General features: G+C 38.9%; 1 protein-coding gene across 2 annotated transcripts in view; it reads right to left on the reverse strand.

The window, feature by feature from the left end:
* Positions 1-15534, reverse strand: part of LOC105481413 (phosphatidylinositol-4-phosphate 3-kinase catalytic subunit type 2 gamma) — a 421186-nt gene that overhangs the window by 272141 nt on the left and 133511 nt on the right. For both annotated transcript variants that reach the window (XM_011741018.3, XM_024792846.2), the window contains one exon: positions 8306-8420. In XM_011741018.3, coding sequence (XP_011739320.2) covers positions 8306-8420 — 115 coding nt within the window. The remainder of the gene's footprint in view (positions 1-8305; positions 8421-15534) is intronic.

A 15534-nucleotide genomic window follows, 5' to 3' on the forward strand; every position in this document is an offset into this window, starting at 1 on the left:
TTAAGGTTATCAAACATACTGTTTTTTTTTTCATTTTAATATTAGAAATCCCACAGACATTATTATTTTCTGCTGAATTATGTTGGGTTGGAATCTCAGAGAAAATTGAGGAACCTTACAAAGCAGATGGTATGAGTTTCAGTTTGAAATACAGTTTAATATATTTGAGCACTTATTTATTTGAAAAAGTTTTAGTAATTTCATTCTATAACCTCTAGCATTTGTTATAATTTTTGTGTTTGATATAATCTGCGTTACAGTGTATCAATTACTCCAACATGATAAAAGAAACAAGTACGAGATCAGCTTAACTGAAACATTACAGCAAAGTTTGCCTCTTGACAAAAGTTGATCTTGAAAGATGAACTTTGGTACCTTAGAGGGAAGGGCATCCAGTACGAGCAAGTTACATGCTACTGTTTATATGGACACATATTTTTAAATAGCTCTTAATGAGTTAGTACAATGGCATGGTGGATGAGAAAACTGAGAAGAGTAGATGAGCATACAAAATAACTCCTGTGTACAAACCTGTAATAAACTATTTGTATATATTTCACATAGGAAACAATTTTTACTTCTGATACGTGAGTGAGATCTTTTATCAAATTGCATTTTTTCATGAATTATGAGGCTAAATAGCTACTGATTCTTGAGTTGCTATAGAAAGTAATGGAATTTTTCCTAGTTGCCTTTTGTACTCTTTATAAGAGAAAACTTCCCCAAAACTATGCTTTAATGCATTTTCTTTAGAACACTTTTAGGCACCATACATTATGGAAGATATAAGTAATATCTATTATTTTCTGATAACTTAAAGTCTAATTGAGGAGAAAAGGCACACACATTAACAATTAAAATAGAGGATAATAAATACATAGCACCCCAAAGCTGTGCTTCATTGTTGTGCTTTCAGTACTGACAAACATTCGACTCTGTTCTTTCTCCTTCTATGGCTGTGGCTAACCAAGCCTGGCCTTGGTCTCAAATTTCTTTTTAAAGGAATGCTCCAGGAGACATACTCAAATGTCAGCATTGCATGCGTCATGACATCTATTTTTTACATTCCTGGCTAAGCCTTGAGGATACACTCCTGATTTTAACAACAACAACAACAACAACAACAACAACAACAATTTGGGTTTTTTGGGGGAATAGAGGAAGATATTCAAAGCTGGTAATGCTCCCTTCTAATTCACACCTCCTTACACATTTGGATATCAACTTCTTGTGTTCCAATGATTCATCTCGCTTCATTTCTTCTGCTTATCCTTTGTCATTCACACTAGGCCACTGTGATTTCTATTATGGCTTCATGACTTGGCACTGCTTAAGGGAGCTGTTGTGAATGTCCCCAGTGTCCATGCCCCACAACCATAGCCATAAGGTGCCCCTGGGCCAATTTTGGGTTCCCATGATTCTGTCAGATTATCCAAGAACTTCCACTTTGACTGTGTGATTTGGTATTATAAGACACACGTGCTGGGCGTGATGTCTCATGCCTATAATCCCAGGACTTTGGGAGACTGAAGCAGACAGATCACTTGAGGTGAGCAGTTCGAGACCAGCCTGGCCAACATGGTGAAACCCTGTGTCTATTAAAAATATAAAAATTAGCCACGTGAGGTGGCATACGCCTGTAATTCCAGCTACTTGGGAGGCTGAGGCACGAGACAGAATTGCTTGAACCATGGAGCTGGAGGTTGCAGTGAGCTGAGATCGCATGCCACTGCACTCCAGCTGGGGTGATGGAGCGAGACACTGTCTCACAAAAAAGAAAAGAAAAGACATACGCATGTTAGACCCTGAGTTCTATTGCAGTTCAGAGGAAGGAAGGATAACTGCTAACTGGGTGGCAATTGTGGTGAGTCTGAAAAAAGGAGTTGTAAAAGAGGGATCCATATGGTGGTTTTGGAGTGAGATAAAAAAGGATCTCTGTTACATTAGAAATCAAAATATAACGTGTTCTAAAACCTCTGTATCAATGATAAGACTGGTGCTTCTTCCTAACACTGACGATAATGGAAGATAAGCATGTACTAAAATGTTAGATAAAGTAAAACATTTTGAATGAGTAAGATCTGTGGTTTAAGGAGACGTCTCACTTAGCTAAAAGGAAGAGCTAAACATTTTGGTATTCAGGTTCAGATAAGTGGACTAAAGGGCTAAATTGAGACATACCTGTGGGCGGTGTTTTTGTAGTCATCAGAAATATGGATACATATCATTAATTTAACAAATAAATTATTCCAACTACTGTGTTAGATGCTTGTGATATAATACCTTCAACGCCATCAGAGATCACTCAGTCAGTGGAAAGGAATATGATGTGGCAAATGTGTTGATAAAAATGCTATTGGGTATTATGTGAACATAGAAGAAGGGCACTTATCTCTGCTTGGCCCGAGAAGAGTGGAGGGGGTAAGGAAGAGATTTCTAGAGGGTCCATGGATGGAAAAAGATGAATCTCATTTACACAGAGTCAGAGGACGGGTGGACAGTGGAGGATGAAGGGGAGAGGGCACATTATAGACAGGGAACAGTATTCATAAATTTACATAAGTTGAAAGCAGGACAGTGCATGTCAGAAATGACAACATTTTCAAAGTTGTTGAAGCTTGAAGTGTGAAACAGGGACTGGCAAGAGAAGCAATGGAAGAGGGGTCATGCTACAGAGATTGGCCTTAATCCTCTGGGTAGCACTGAGTTATTGAAGAGTCTAAGCAGGGAACTGGCAGGTTCAGACTTAAGTTTTAGAAGGATCACCCTTGTGACTCCATAAATTTTAGATTAGAGAATGACAAAACTAAAGCCAAGGAAACCAGAAGATGAGGTGAGGAATTGAGAGGATAGGCAATAAAAATATAGAAGATAAATTGGCAGGATGTAGTATGGACTGGATATGAGTAGAGAGAAAGAAGGAAGGAGGCAAGAAAAACATGTAGGTGTGTGGGGGGCATGAACAGACATAAAGAATTCAGAGGGTGAAAGTAATTTTGGAGAGGAAGTGGGCTCCGTTTGGGGCATGTTTCATTTGAAGCTGCCAATAGAATATCCAGGTGGGAGTTTCAGCAAGTATGCGGCTATATTTGTCTGAATCTTGAGGTGTGAAGAAGTCTGAACTAGAGATACAGACTCAGAAGTACACTTACATAGATATTGAGACAAGAACCTTAGAAATGTAGGAGACCCAGTAATTCCATGGCTCACTATGTATTCAAGAAAGATGAAAACATGTTCACACAAAAACGTGCCCATAGGCATTCATAACAGCAATATTCTTAATAGCTAAATAGTGTAAAGAATCCAAATGTACATTGACTGATAAATTAATAAATAAAAGATGGTATATTCATATGTACATATTATAATAATGTAATATTATTGTATAAAAATGTATATGTAATATAGAAAAAGGAATGAATCCCAATCGGGGCTACCACCTGGATGCCCTTTAAAATATTATGCTAAGTGACAGAAGCTGGCCACAAATAAGATCACAGATTGTATGATTCCATTTACATGAAATGCCCCAAATAGTCAAATTGATAGACACAGGAAGAAGATTAGTGGTTGCTTAGGATTGGGGGAATAGGAGGTGAGAGCTAAGGGGTATGGGATTTCTTTTTTGATGTGATGAAAATGATCTGAAATTGACTGCGGTGATAGTTGCATGTATCTGTGAAAATACTAAAAACTACTGAATTGCACACTTTAAATGGGAGGATAGTATGGTATGTGAATTATATCTCAAGAAAGCTGTTGTTTTTTTTTTTTTTTTAAAGAAAATAAATGAATGAGAGCATCCAGGGAGAATATGTGCACTGTGCAGGGCAGCGGGCTGCAGACTGAACCTTTGAGAATTGTCCTTGGTGAGAGCCTGGGAAGGAGACAAAGGATGACCAGAGAGCAGTGGAAGGAGATAACCGAGGGCAGTAACACCAAAGCCAGAGGAGGAGGGGGTTCAGTTCTGTGGAAGGAGGAGGGAGAAAGTTCAATCTCTGAAGAAGAGGAGGGAGTTCAGTTACGGGGAAGTGACAGACAGTGCCAAGAAGAGCAGAGGGAGGGCTAGCCTGATGAGGACTGAAAACCACCACTGGATTTGGCACCTAGGAATCAGCAGGTACCTAACCACAGTTAAGAGTGGTGGCAAGCCAGAATACAGTGATTTTAGATACAAATGGGGAGGTGAGGAAGTAGAGAAACATAGATCCCGGCACTTTGAGAGGCCAAGATGAGGTGGATTACCTGAGGTCAGGAGTTCAAAACCAACCCGGCCAACATGGTGAAATACCGTCTCTACTAAGTTACAAAAATTAGCTGGGCATGGTGGCATGCACCTGTAATCCCAGCTACTCGGGAGGCTGAGGCAGGAGAATTGTTTGAGCCCAGGAGGAGGAGGTTGCAGTGAGCCAAGTTCGTGCCACTGCACTCCAGCCTGGGCGACAGAGTGAGACTTTGTCTCCAAAATAATAATAATAATAAAGAAACATAGACTAGAACAAAAACTGCATGAATTCCTATGAAACAGCTCTGCATTTAGTGCTTGAATATGTGACAGAGCTGTTCCACTACATTGCATTCAGGGAGAGGCAGGAAGTTGAGGGAGATCTAGGCTAAGTGAGTCAAGCAATAACTTATGTATCACCTGCCTCCATTTCTGAACTAAAATCTATTTTACTCTGTCCACTGCTTCCAGTTGGTACCTCAATCAACTATAGGACCTGAAAAAAGTATTGTCTGAAAGCGATCACATCTGTGTCATATCACATCCCTTTTCATACCGGAGTGGCTGCAGCATGGCGGTAACCACTGTCTAATCAGGACAATCAGAAAAGTGAAGTCAGGTAGGCTTGGTATAATCTTTTCATTATGCAGAGGATAAAATAGGTTAGGTGACTTATTCAAGGTCATAAAGTTTTCTGTAAAAGAAAGACTGGAATCCAGATTTTCTAACTCTCAGCCAAATGTCTTTCCCTGAGACTCATACTAACTCCTTAATGAAATACTGGATGCAGAACTTGGTTGTAATTTCATCATCTCATAATCCTTAGGTTGAAAGATTGTGCTCTGAATTTAGCTGACTATTCAATTAAACTGATAGTCTCAAAGGTTTTGTCTTTACTACCTTAATAACTCTTATTTTATATATTGCATCACCAATTAAAATCATGCTGAGAGGCTTTTAATGTATCTACGCAATTTGAAATTATTTTGTAAAAATGGGATGGTTTAACTTTTGCATACTGTGGAATGATTTACATGCCCCTCTTCCACTTATTTTTAAGATGAATTATGTTATGGATCCAGATCTTTACCTGGAAATCTGTGCCACTATTGAATATTTGAAGTTTTCCTTCAGATTCCACTTGCCAAAATCTGTGTTCATAAAGGAACTATTCACCTCATCCTGAGAAGTATCAAGGATAGTCTCATCTGATAGATTTTCTTTTCCTTCTTCTACCACCATCACTCTTCTCTGCCCCATAGAACCTTAAAATCATGAATTTATATCCACAAAACTCTGACAATGGTCATACTTGAAAATTTTCATTAAGCTGAGGTCGTTTGGACCTGTCAAGAAATAGTTTGATAGAAAATACATTTGTCCTCCTAAAGAAAGATCACTTATATCTACACTTAGGCTCCCCATAGGTCTATATAAAATGCAAGGTATCTCAAACTGAGTTCATCTTATTACCCTGTTGAAGACTATCTATCCTTTCTCTGTGTTCATTCTTAAAACTGAAGATATTACTATGAACTCAGGAACTCAATTTTCTGTCTGTGTTTCCCTATATATTTCCTTCATATAGTTGCACCCCTTTCTGTTTAAAAAAAGTTTCTAAAATCTACCATTTAATTGTTTTTTTTTTTTCTTAGTTTTTGGCCCTATGATCCTTAACTTAGATCATTAAAATATTCTTCTAATATTTTAGTCCAGGCTGGGTGCAGTGGCTCATGTCTGTAATCCCAACAGTTTGGCATGCTGAGGCAGGAGGATTGCCTGAGGTCAGGAGTTCAAGACCAGCATGAGCAACATAGTGAGACTCCTATCTCTACAAAAATAAATAAATAAGAAAAAAATAACAGGGCGTGGTGGCATGCACTTGTGGTTCCAGCTACTTGAAAGGCTAAGATGACAGAATAATTGGAACCCAGGATGTGGAGGCTGCAGTGAGCTATGGTTATTCCACTGCACTCCAGCCTGGGTGACAGAGTGAGCCCCTGTGTCAACAAAACACAGCAAAACAAAAACAACAACAATAACAGTCTCAAAAAAAAAAAAACAAAACCAATAACATACACACAAAAACCCAAAGCAAAACAAAAGCAAGTGTTCACATATCCAGTCTTCTTGTTTTTTAAGGCATTTTCTACAACATTGGTAGAACTACTTTTTATGACTTACTGCCGAGATAATTATGTCCAAACTTGGTACACAATCTAGTATGTGTAGTCTTCTCCACCTATGGTAGAGAAGGTTTTTCACTTTTTTTTACCACTGTTTTCCACTTTTTTACCACTGTTCCTCACATAATTTATTCTTTAATCTTAACTAACTTGCCATATTTTGAAACTGCCAACTCTTTTCTGAATCTGTGTGTTTGCATTGTGCTTTCCTTTATGACTGGATAATCCTTCCCACTGAAACTCGTTAGTGTGAATTTACTCATTCTATAAAGGGCATTCAAATGTCATGTCCTCTGGGTGTCTGTCTGTCCCCAGACTTTTTACATTTCTTTACTTTCCCTCAGAAATATTCATTGCTATTCTCGTTGTCTTAGTGTCCCTACAATGGCTATCCTATCTGTCACATTACATCAGTGTGAGTTGTCAAAGTCTGTCTCTCCAGCTGGATTTCGCATTCCTTGAATTCCTGGCTTAATATTACGTATTCACTCCTTTTTGTAAGAGTGTTTACCACAATATTTGGAGCATAGTAGTCATATATGAAACATGAATCAAATGTGATTGAATTGAACCTCTAGCATTTTGCTATTTTTCTCTATTAGTAGAATATGTTTACCGGGTTTGTGATGAGTCTCTCCTCTTTATTCATAGATATACTTATCTTTTTGTTCTTTTAAAACAGAACAAGTGCTAATTGATAAGATATCATGTGTGGAGTGTGTATGATGTTGTGCCAAGACCTAATCTGAATAAGCATTCTTTTTTAACACGTCCACAGATTAGAAGTGGATCTTTAGGTGTCATCTGGTCGAATCTTCCTCCGCAAGAATGTGATGCCATATTTTTATTAGTATTAATTTTTCCTTTCCATGTTAAATATTTTTCTGCACATCTTTCTCCACTCTATGTCCCAAACCCCTCACCACAAGCCTGGAAACTTAAGAGCCGGGAGACTCTACTAACTTCTTGTAGAGCAGTGATGTCAGCAGAGGAAATCCTTTTCTCAAAGCACATTTGACAATATCTGGAGACACTCTTTGATTGCCAGAACTGAGAAAGTCCCTTAGGCATCCCTAGTGGAAAGAAGCTAGGGATGGTGCTAAACATCCTGAAATACACAGAACAGCCCCCACAACAAAGAATTTTCTTGTCCAAAATGTCAATACTGGTAAGGCTGAAAATCTCTGTTCTAGAGGATGCTGCCCAGAGAATATTTTCTAATTTTTCCTATACAGATGCAAAGTTCATATTCCATGCATTTCTCTATATGAGACTGTGCATGCTTCACATTTCCAACCAATCTGATGAACTACAATCAGGAACCCATAAGGAGCTGTCAGCACAAAGGAAGAAAGCCTGAAGTAATTTACCACCTTTCTTTTATGATCACAAATCACACAGGGTAGAGAGACTTTAAGAAAAAAAAAAAGGATAATTAGTTTGCAGGTTTTTTTCCTGCTACTCAGTTAATTGCTAGTCATTTTAGAAACATATAACAGAAGAGATTTTAAAGAAATATAACACAAAGCAGAGGCAGGTGTGAGTAGGATACCAAGTTAATAATACATACCAATGACTGTTTTTAGACAATAGAAAGAAAATGAATGCCCATAGTGAGTATACTAATGGCAACACTCCATAGTTCTCCAACATGACCTTGTTGGATGAAGCATGGTTTGAAACTGCCATTATACAAGCTGGGAGAAACGTGCTTTGAGAGTACTGTACATAAAATAAAAGCAGTAGAGGTTTCACAAATCCCAGAAGGCTGGAGGTAGAGAAGACTATTAAAATGTGTGATCCTGGAAGAAATTGTTTCTATAATTGACAGCAAACTACTTATCAACCAATACTTGCCATGTGTACTTTAATCTTGTAGCCCGGCACTTACCTGCAGGGTCACTGGGGATGGCTGACTTACATCCCACACTCCTGGTGCTATCATTTCTACGGGAGGCTCACTCTGTAATGTCATGCTGAATAGCATAGACCCGAGAATGGATTTTCTGCAAAAGACAACACATACAGACAGACAGGAGTCACTTCATGAGGGAAGTTATAATTATCTGTAAATGTTTTCTTTTGGAATACAAACATAATCCGCTCTTAGAGGGGCTTTATTCGGTTGCTAGAAAAGAAATGAGATAGTCCACCAGCCCAGACACTGATTAACAGTTCATTTCGAATATACCACATGCTTGGCTATTTTCATAAATGCCTACATTTATTTTCCACATGAGAAAATTATTTACCCACAGTGGTTTCTAATGGGTAGCATTTATTTTTAATTGCCATCAATGGTGATTATAAGGTGGGACTAAGAATTTCAGATTTATATTATTGGAGTTATAACTGCCTTAAATCAATACAGATGTCAACTCTTCAGAACATATTTTGCTCCATGGAGTGACTAAATCCCCTGGGAATCTTTAAAGATATAAGTTCTAAATTTATAGAAAAAAAGATTTAAATTAGCATAGCATATGCTCTGCAGAATAAAAATAGTTGCAGGGCTTCACGGAGGAAATGCTTCCTTATGCATAAATAGAAAGATTATTCATATTCTAAATGTTTAAAAATCAGTGGTAAATTACCATAGTAAATGAGAGTGCATACAGGGAAGGCTTTAAACAGGGAAGAGTTCATGGTTGGTTTTAACAGCTTCAGTAACATCCAAATCCACAGATCCTTATGTGAATTAAAAAAGAAGTTGTACCTGGCTCTGTATATGAATCAGAATACCAGTAAAATGTTCCAATGATCATGGAAAACAGTCTTGGACTTTAATATGCCAAATTGAAAGTGCAAAACTGAAAGTCAACAAAATTAAATTTAAGTTTATAAAGAACTTTAATGCCTCAAGTGAGCTTTTCTAAAAGCAATATACAATTCCATCTTGCCGTTTAACCGATCTTATGCAAAACATGAGGAAGAAATTCAACAAATAAAGCTTTCTTTAGACCTTTAGCTTTCTGAAGACTGCTTCTTTTATTATTTTCTCTATTTAAAGATATTGTCAGCACATATCTGCCTAGAGGAGTATAATGTGCTTTATTAAAATGTGGGCAGATGTTTTATACGACTTAAGAATATTCTTCTAGCAGGATGAATTTTGAGTCTTCTTTGTTTCTTTGTTCCATCCCTCCCTTACCTGAAGAAAATCTGTCTTGGTATAACAGTATCGGGGGTCCAGTATTAGTAAGCTATGGATTAGTTTAATAGAGGTAAAGATTAAAAAATTATTATTGTAGTTTTCACCTTTGCCTTTCAGAGCATATGACCTTCACTCCAAATGGCCAAATCCCCAAGTATCTGGGAAAAGTTTTGCATTAGTGTTAGGCAGAATGCAAGAGGAGGAAGAAGCTTGTCCAACACGAAACTTGGAGGTCATATTGTTCTCCGCAGTATTTACAGAAAATGTTTCTGTGCTTCGGAAAGAGTCAACAGAGGCGAGGAAGGAGGAGGATGTGCCATATTGGATAGGAGAACATGACGAAAGAAAAGCCCATCACTTCCTGGGAGTTTGGGAGGATGAGAAGTAGAAGGCAGAGAAAGGAGGAGTCGAGTAAGCATGGCGGACACAGGTGTCCCAGTTTGCCTCTCCTCTGCTTTGGCAAGCAGGTGGGGAGAAGTGTGAGATCAGTGAGCAAAACATAATGCTGAAGGCAGAGGAGCTCCTCTTCTCACTCCCTGTTTCAGATCCTGGAAGGCAATCACCTCTTGAGTGGTTCTGTACTGCTTGTGGCATGGCCATTAAACTTGGTGTCCGTGATTAACAAGCAGGAGGAACTCGTGAGTTTAGCTTTTCTGGGCCTTCTTTGCTTTCTGTGTAGTTGAGAAGGGATCTGGAAATATCTAAAGATTTTCAAGAGGGAGAGTTTCCAGAGTTTCCCTGGTGGGAATAAGGGCTTCTGTAATAAGGGCATCTGATAGGACCATTCAACCTGGGGCCAACTGGGAGTCGCTGGCAAACCTCAGGAGGGTCTATGGTGCCTGTGAGAGGCTGAGTCACCCAGGGCTTTCCAGGAAACCCTGGCCAAGCTGGGGGAGCCCCAGTCATGAGCTGGAGACTTCAGCTGTAACAAGCATCTGTCAGCTTAAAAAGGGGCTTTTATTTGGATATCGGAAGTCACCAGGGCAAAGGATCTCTTTTTATGTTTTTTGTTTTCTCCTTTTCTTATATATCCTTTCCCCCTCTTAGGAAGAGAGCCAGGGTATAAGAAATTTATCTGAGTGACCCAGCATTTTTATCCAAAAGAGACTGCATATTTCTAAAAGGACTAGTTAAAGTTACTGAACTAATACTTTATCACAGATGAAACTTTGTTTCTTCTCATTAGTTACAGGGTGGGAGCTCATGAGGAAGAGTGTGATACATGAGTTGCATTATTTATTCACACCTAAGTTGTGGAATGTGTTATATTTGCATCCTTACTATATTTTTATGTCTTGGCTATGCTATACTCCAAAAATCTGAGTGATCTAAGCTGGTCTGGACAGAGGATGAGGGTTCTCAAGAATTTGATGGTAATTACTGTGCCTGGATGGAGTCTTGGATGTATTAACAGTCACCATGGCTTTAACCCTGAGGCACATGTGGCAGAGTGAAGTCAGAACATTTGACATAGGTGTGTGTATGGGGCAATGTATCAACAAATGCATGTCTGTTATCCCAGCTACTTGGGAGGCTGAGGCGGGAGAATTGCTTGATCCTGGGAGGCAGAGGTTGCGGTGAGCCAAGATCATGCCATTGCAGTCCAGCCTTGGCAACAAGGGTGAAATTCCATCTCAAAAAGGCTAATACAATATTCATCTTAAAGCCATATATGTGTGTATGTGTATATATATATATATATATATAAAAAATATAAAATATTTATAACAAAGTCATATATATATAAATATATAATATTTAACTTAAAGTCATTCAGGGGGAAAAGGAAATAAATGTTTGGTGCTATTTTGGAGGTTCCTCATGTGTTTAATATTAATTTACTTTTTGATAACAAAATTTGCCTAAAAATCTTTTTGGATATTAGTTAATTAGTTAATTTACTTTTTGACAATAAAGTTTGCCTAAAAATATTTTTGTATATTGCAAGCATAATGGAGGGAATACATTTCCATGGACTTCTTTAAATAGAGAATATAAGGAAGATGAGGAAAATGAGATGTGAAATTGAAATGTGAAAAGATACATCTAAGTGTGTTGTTAGTTTTCAGAAAGAAGATGAAAATGAAAACTTTTATGACCAGGCAAATGGGGACCACTGGCCATTTTTTAAAGTATTACTCCTATGAAAACATTTATTATGTTAGTTAAATTAAACATTTTGAAGGCAGGAGACACAAAAAGAGAGTTTCATATAATGGAAAGAACACCAGACTTTGTGTCAGGACATCTGGAGCCTGTCTTTATTACCTTCCCTTTTTACCTTTTTTGAGCTTTTTGGACAAAATCAATGATCTTCAGAGTTTACATAGAGCTTTGAGGTTCTGCTGGTAGTTGAGGGTGAACTTCAGAAAGATGGGAAGATATAAGTTAGGCTGGGTTATAGGTTTGTAAATTCTCCTAACAAAACACATCCATGGAATCACTCTTATACTTTGAGACTTTTTAATATGATGCCATTAGAAGAAGGACTACACTGCTAAACATAGTATTTCAAAATATTTGTTCTGAAGTATCCTTAAGAATATTTTCAATTTAAATATATCATAGAAATTCATTGACTAGAAAAGCCAACACAAAATTTGTGACACTAGGAGAACAGATGGGCTGGTTTACCCTCTTTGGGCCCCATTTCCTCAAACAGTAAGGTAAGGTGTTCAAATAAAACAATTATCAATTTTAGCCGTGGTATTCTATGTGCCCACTGCTGGCATCCTGGAGCCAAAGAATCTGTAGGTGGCAGGACCAAAAGACCTGATGTTATAAAATTCTTTGGGCGGCTGACTTTATTATGTCTAATAGGTTTCATGTGCAAGAGTAGAGCCCAGGCAAGACTGAGCTGGAACCCTGTTGTGTTAGGCTCTTCTTGTGTCACTAAAAAGAAATTCCTGAGATTGAATAATTTATAAAGAAAAGCCTGATTCTGCAGGCTTTACAGGAAGCAAGGTGCTGGCATCTGTTCAGCTTTTGGGGAGGCCTTAGGAAGCTCCCAATCGTGGTGGAAGGCAAAGAGTGAGCAGGTGTCTCACATGATGAGAGCAGGAGCAAGCTTTGAAGATGTGCCACACACTGCCAAACAGCCACATCTCGCAAGTACCCACTCACTATCTCAAAGACAGCCACAAGCCATGAAGGACCCACCTCCATTATCCAAACATCTCTCACCATGTCCTACCTCCAACACTGGAAACTACAATTCAACACAAGATTTGGAGGAAACAACATCCAAACTATATTATTCTGCCCCTGGTTCCTCAAATCTCATGTCCTTCTCACATTCCAAAATAAAATCATGCCTTCTCAACAGTCACCCAAAGTCTTAACTCATTTTAGCATTAACTAAAATGTCTGAGGTCCAAGTCTAAAGTCTCATCTGGAAATCAGTTCTTTCCACTTATGAGTCCATAAAATCAAAACAAGTTACTTACTTCCAAGATAAAATGGGGGTACAGAAATTGGGTAAACATTCTCATTCCAAAAGGGAGAAATTGGCCAAAAGAAAGGAGTTACAGGTCCCATGGAAGTCTGAAACCCAGCAGGGCAGTCATCAAATCTTAATGCTCCAAAATAACCCTTGATTCCATATCCTGCATCCCAAGCCCATTGATACAATGGTGGGCTCCCAAGACCTTGGTCAGCTCTGCCCCTGTGGCTTTTCTATGCTGAGTTTGTAAGCTGCAGATGGCTCTACCATTTCAGAGTCTGGAGAACAGTGGCCCACTTCCCACATCTCCACTATGCAGTGCCCCAGTAAGGACTCTGTGAGGAATCCAACCCCGTATTTCTCCTCTGTACTTTTTTATTAGAGGTTCTCTGTGAGGGATCTGCCCCTGTAGCAGGCTTTTTCCTGGGCACCCAGGCTTTCCAATATATTCTCTGGAATCTCGCTGGAGGTTGCCAAGCTTCCTTCACTCTTGTACTCTGTGTGCTTGCAGTCTTAACATGGTATGGAAGCTGCCAAGGATTATAGCTTGCACCTTACAAAGTGGCGGCCCAAGCGGTACCTGGGCCCCTTTGATTTGAGGCTGGAGCCAGAGCAACCTGGGTGTGGGGAGCAGTGTCCTGATGCTGCACAGGGCAGCAAGGTCCTGGGCCTAGTCCCAGAAACCATTCTTTCCTCCTAGGCCTCAGGTCTTGTGATGGGAGGTACTGCCTGGAATATCTCTGAAATGCCTTCAAGACATTTTTCACATTTTCTTGGCTATTAGCACCTGGCTATTTTTCAGTCACACAAATATGTCTAACAAGTGGTTGCTCCAAGTCCATTTCAACTTCTCTCCTGATAATGCTTTTTCTTTCTCTGCCACATGGTCAAGCAGCAAATTTTCCAAACTTTTACACTCTACTTCCCTTTTAAATACAAATTCCAATTTTAAGTCATTTCTTCATTCCTGAATCTGAGATGAGGCTGTTAGAAGCAGCCAGGCCACCTCTTGGATGGTTTACTGCTTAGAAATTTATCTTGTCAGATACCCTAAATCATCATTCTTAAGTTTAAACTTCCACAGATTCTTAGGGCATGAACACAATGCAACCAAATTCTTTGCTAAGGCATAACAAGAGTGACCTTTGCTTCAGCTCCCAATAAGTTCCTTATTGCCATCTGAGACTTTGTCAGCCTTTACAGAGTCTATATCACTATCAGCATTTTGGCCACAAGTATCTAACTAGTCTCTCAGAAATCCCAAACTTTATCTCATCTTCATGTCTTCTGAGTGCTCCAAACTCTCAACTTCTGCCTGTTACCCAGTTCTAACACCACAACCACAGATATCTTTATAGCAATACCCTACTCTGGTACCAATTTTCTGGGTTAGGCCATTCTTGCATTGCTGTAAGGAAATGCCTGAGACTGGGCAATTTAAAAGAAGAGAGGTTTAATTGGCTCACAGTTCTCTAGGCTTTACAGGAAGCATGGTGCTGGCATCTGCTGGGCTTCTGGGGAGGCCTCCAGAAGCTTATAATCATGGCAGAAGGCAAAGGAGGAGCAGGTGTCTCACATGGTAAGAGCTGATGGGAGGAGGTGCCGCATACTTCCAAACAACAAGACCTTGTGATTACCTAGTCAATATCTCGAGGACAGGACCAAGTCATGAGATCTGCTCCTATGACCAAAACACCTACCACCAGGACCCACCTCCAATGCTGAGGACCATAATTCAATATGAGATTTAGAGGGGACAATATCTAAATTATATCCCTCTTGTAGGGTAGTGAAGTGTTTACAGAGTGTTCATGGAGTAAGGCATGGCACCTAAGAGCAGGAAGGGAGGTGGCTTAAGGTAGTTAAAGCTCAGACCTGCATTCTAGTTCTTGTTCTATTCTAAGTAGTCTGGTGACCAACTGCCGGTTTTTAAATCTTCCTTCATCATAGAGTTCTTTATCTGTAAATGACATATTTGGACTAACTGACGGTCTCCTGGATAGGAGAGAAAAACAATAAGAAATTCTCATCCACAGTTTTTTTTGTTGTTGTTGTTATGATTTTGAAGATATAACTGAAACGATTTGATACAGTAGAGTCAGGGTTGGCTACTCAGGAAATTTTCTAACTAATCTAATTGTTTTGAGGTTAAGATTTATTTTAGACCTTTTTTGAACTTATGAAAAACATCCTAATTTTCCAAGGTTTTAAACTCACCTTGGGAGCTTTGAAAATACTGGTGCTCAGGCCAGGCACAGACCAATTAAATTAGAATCTTTGGGCATGCTTGGGCTTTGGGTTTATTTTTAAATCTCCTCAGAAAATTCTGCTGTTTAATTGGGTTGAGAATCTCTGCTGAAGTAGCTTACCACAGTATAAAAATGCTAAGTAACTATGATACTATTAATTTTGAACTTGAATAGGGGAGGAAGCTCATGGAAATTGCTGAGGTTAGGATAACAGTTTCTCACTACATTATGGTGACATTACAAATGTAGATGCAGTGGAAACCTTTTCTGCAAAA

This window comes from Macaca nemestrina, chromosome 10 (assembly GCF_043159975.1).
Source record: "Macaca nemestrina isolate mMacNem1 chromosome 10, mMacNem.hap1, whole genome shotgun sequence".
Taxonomy (NCBI): domain Eukaryota; kingdom Metazoa; phylum Chordata; class Mammalia; order Primates; family Cercopithecidae; genus Macaca; species Macaca nemestrina.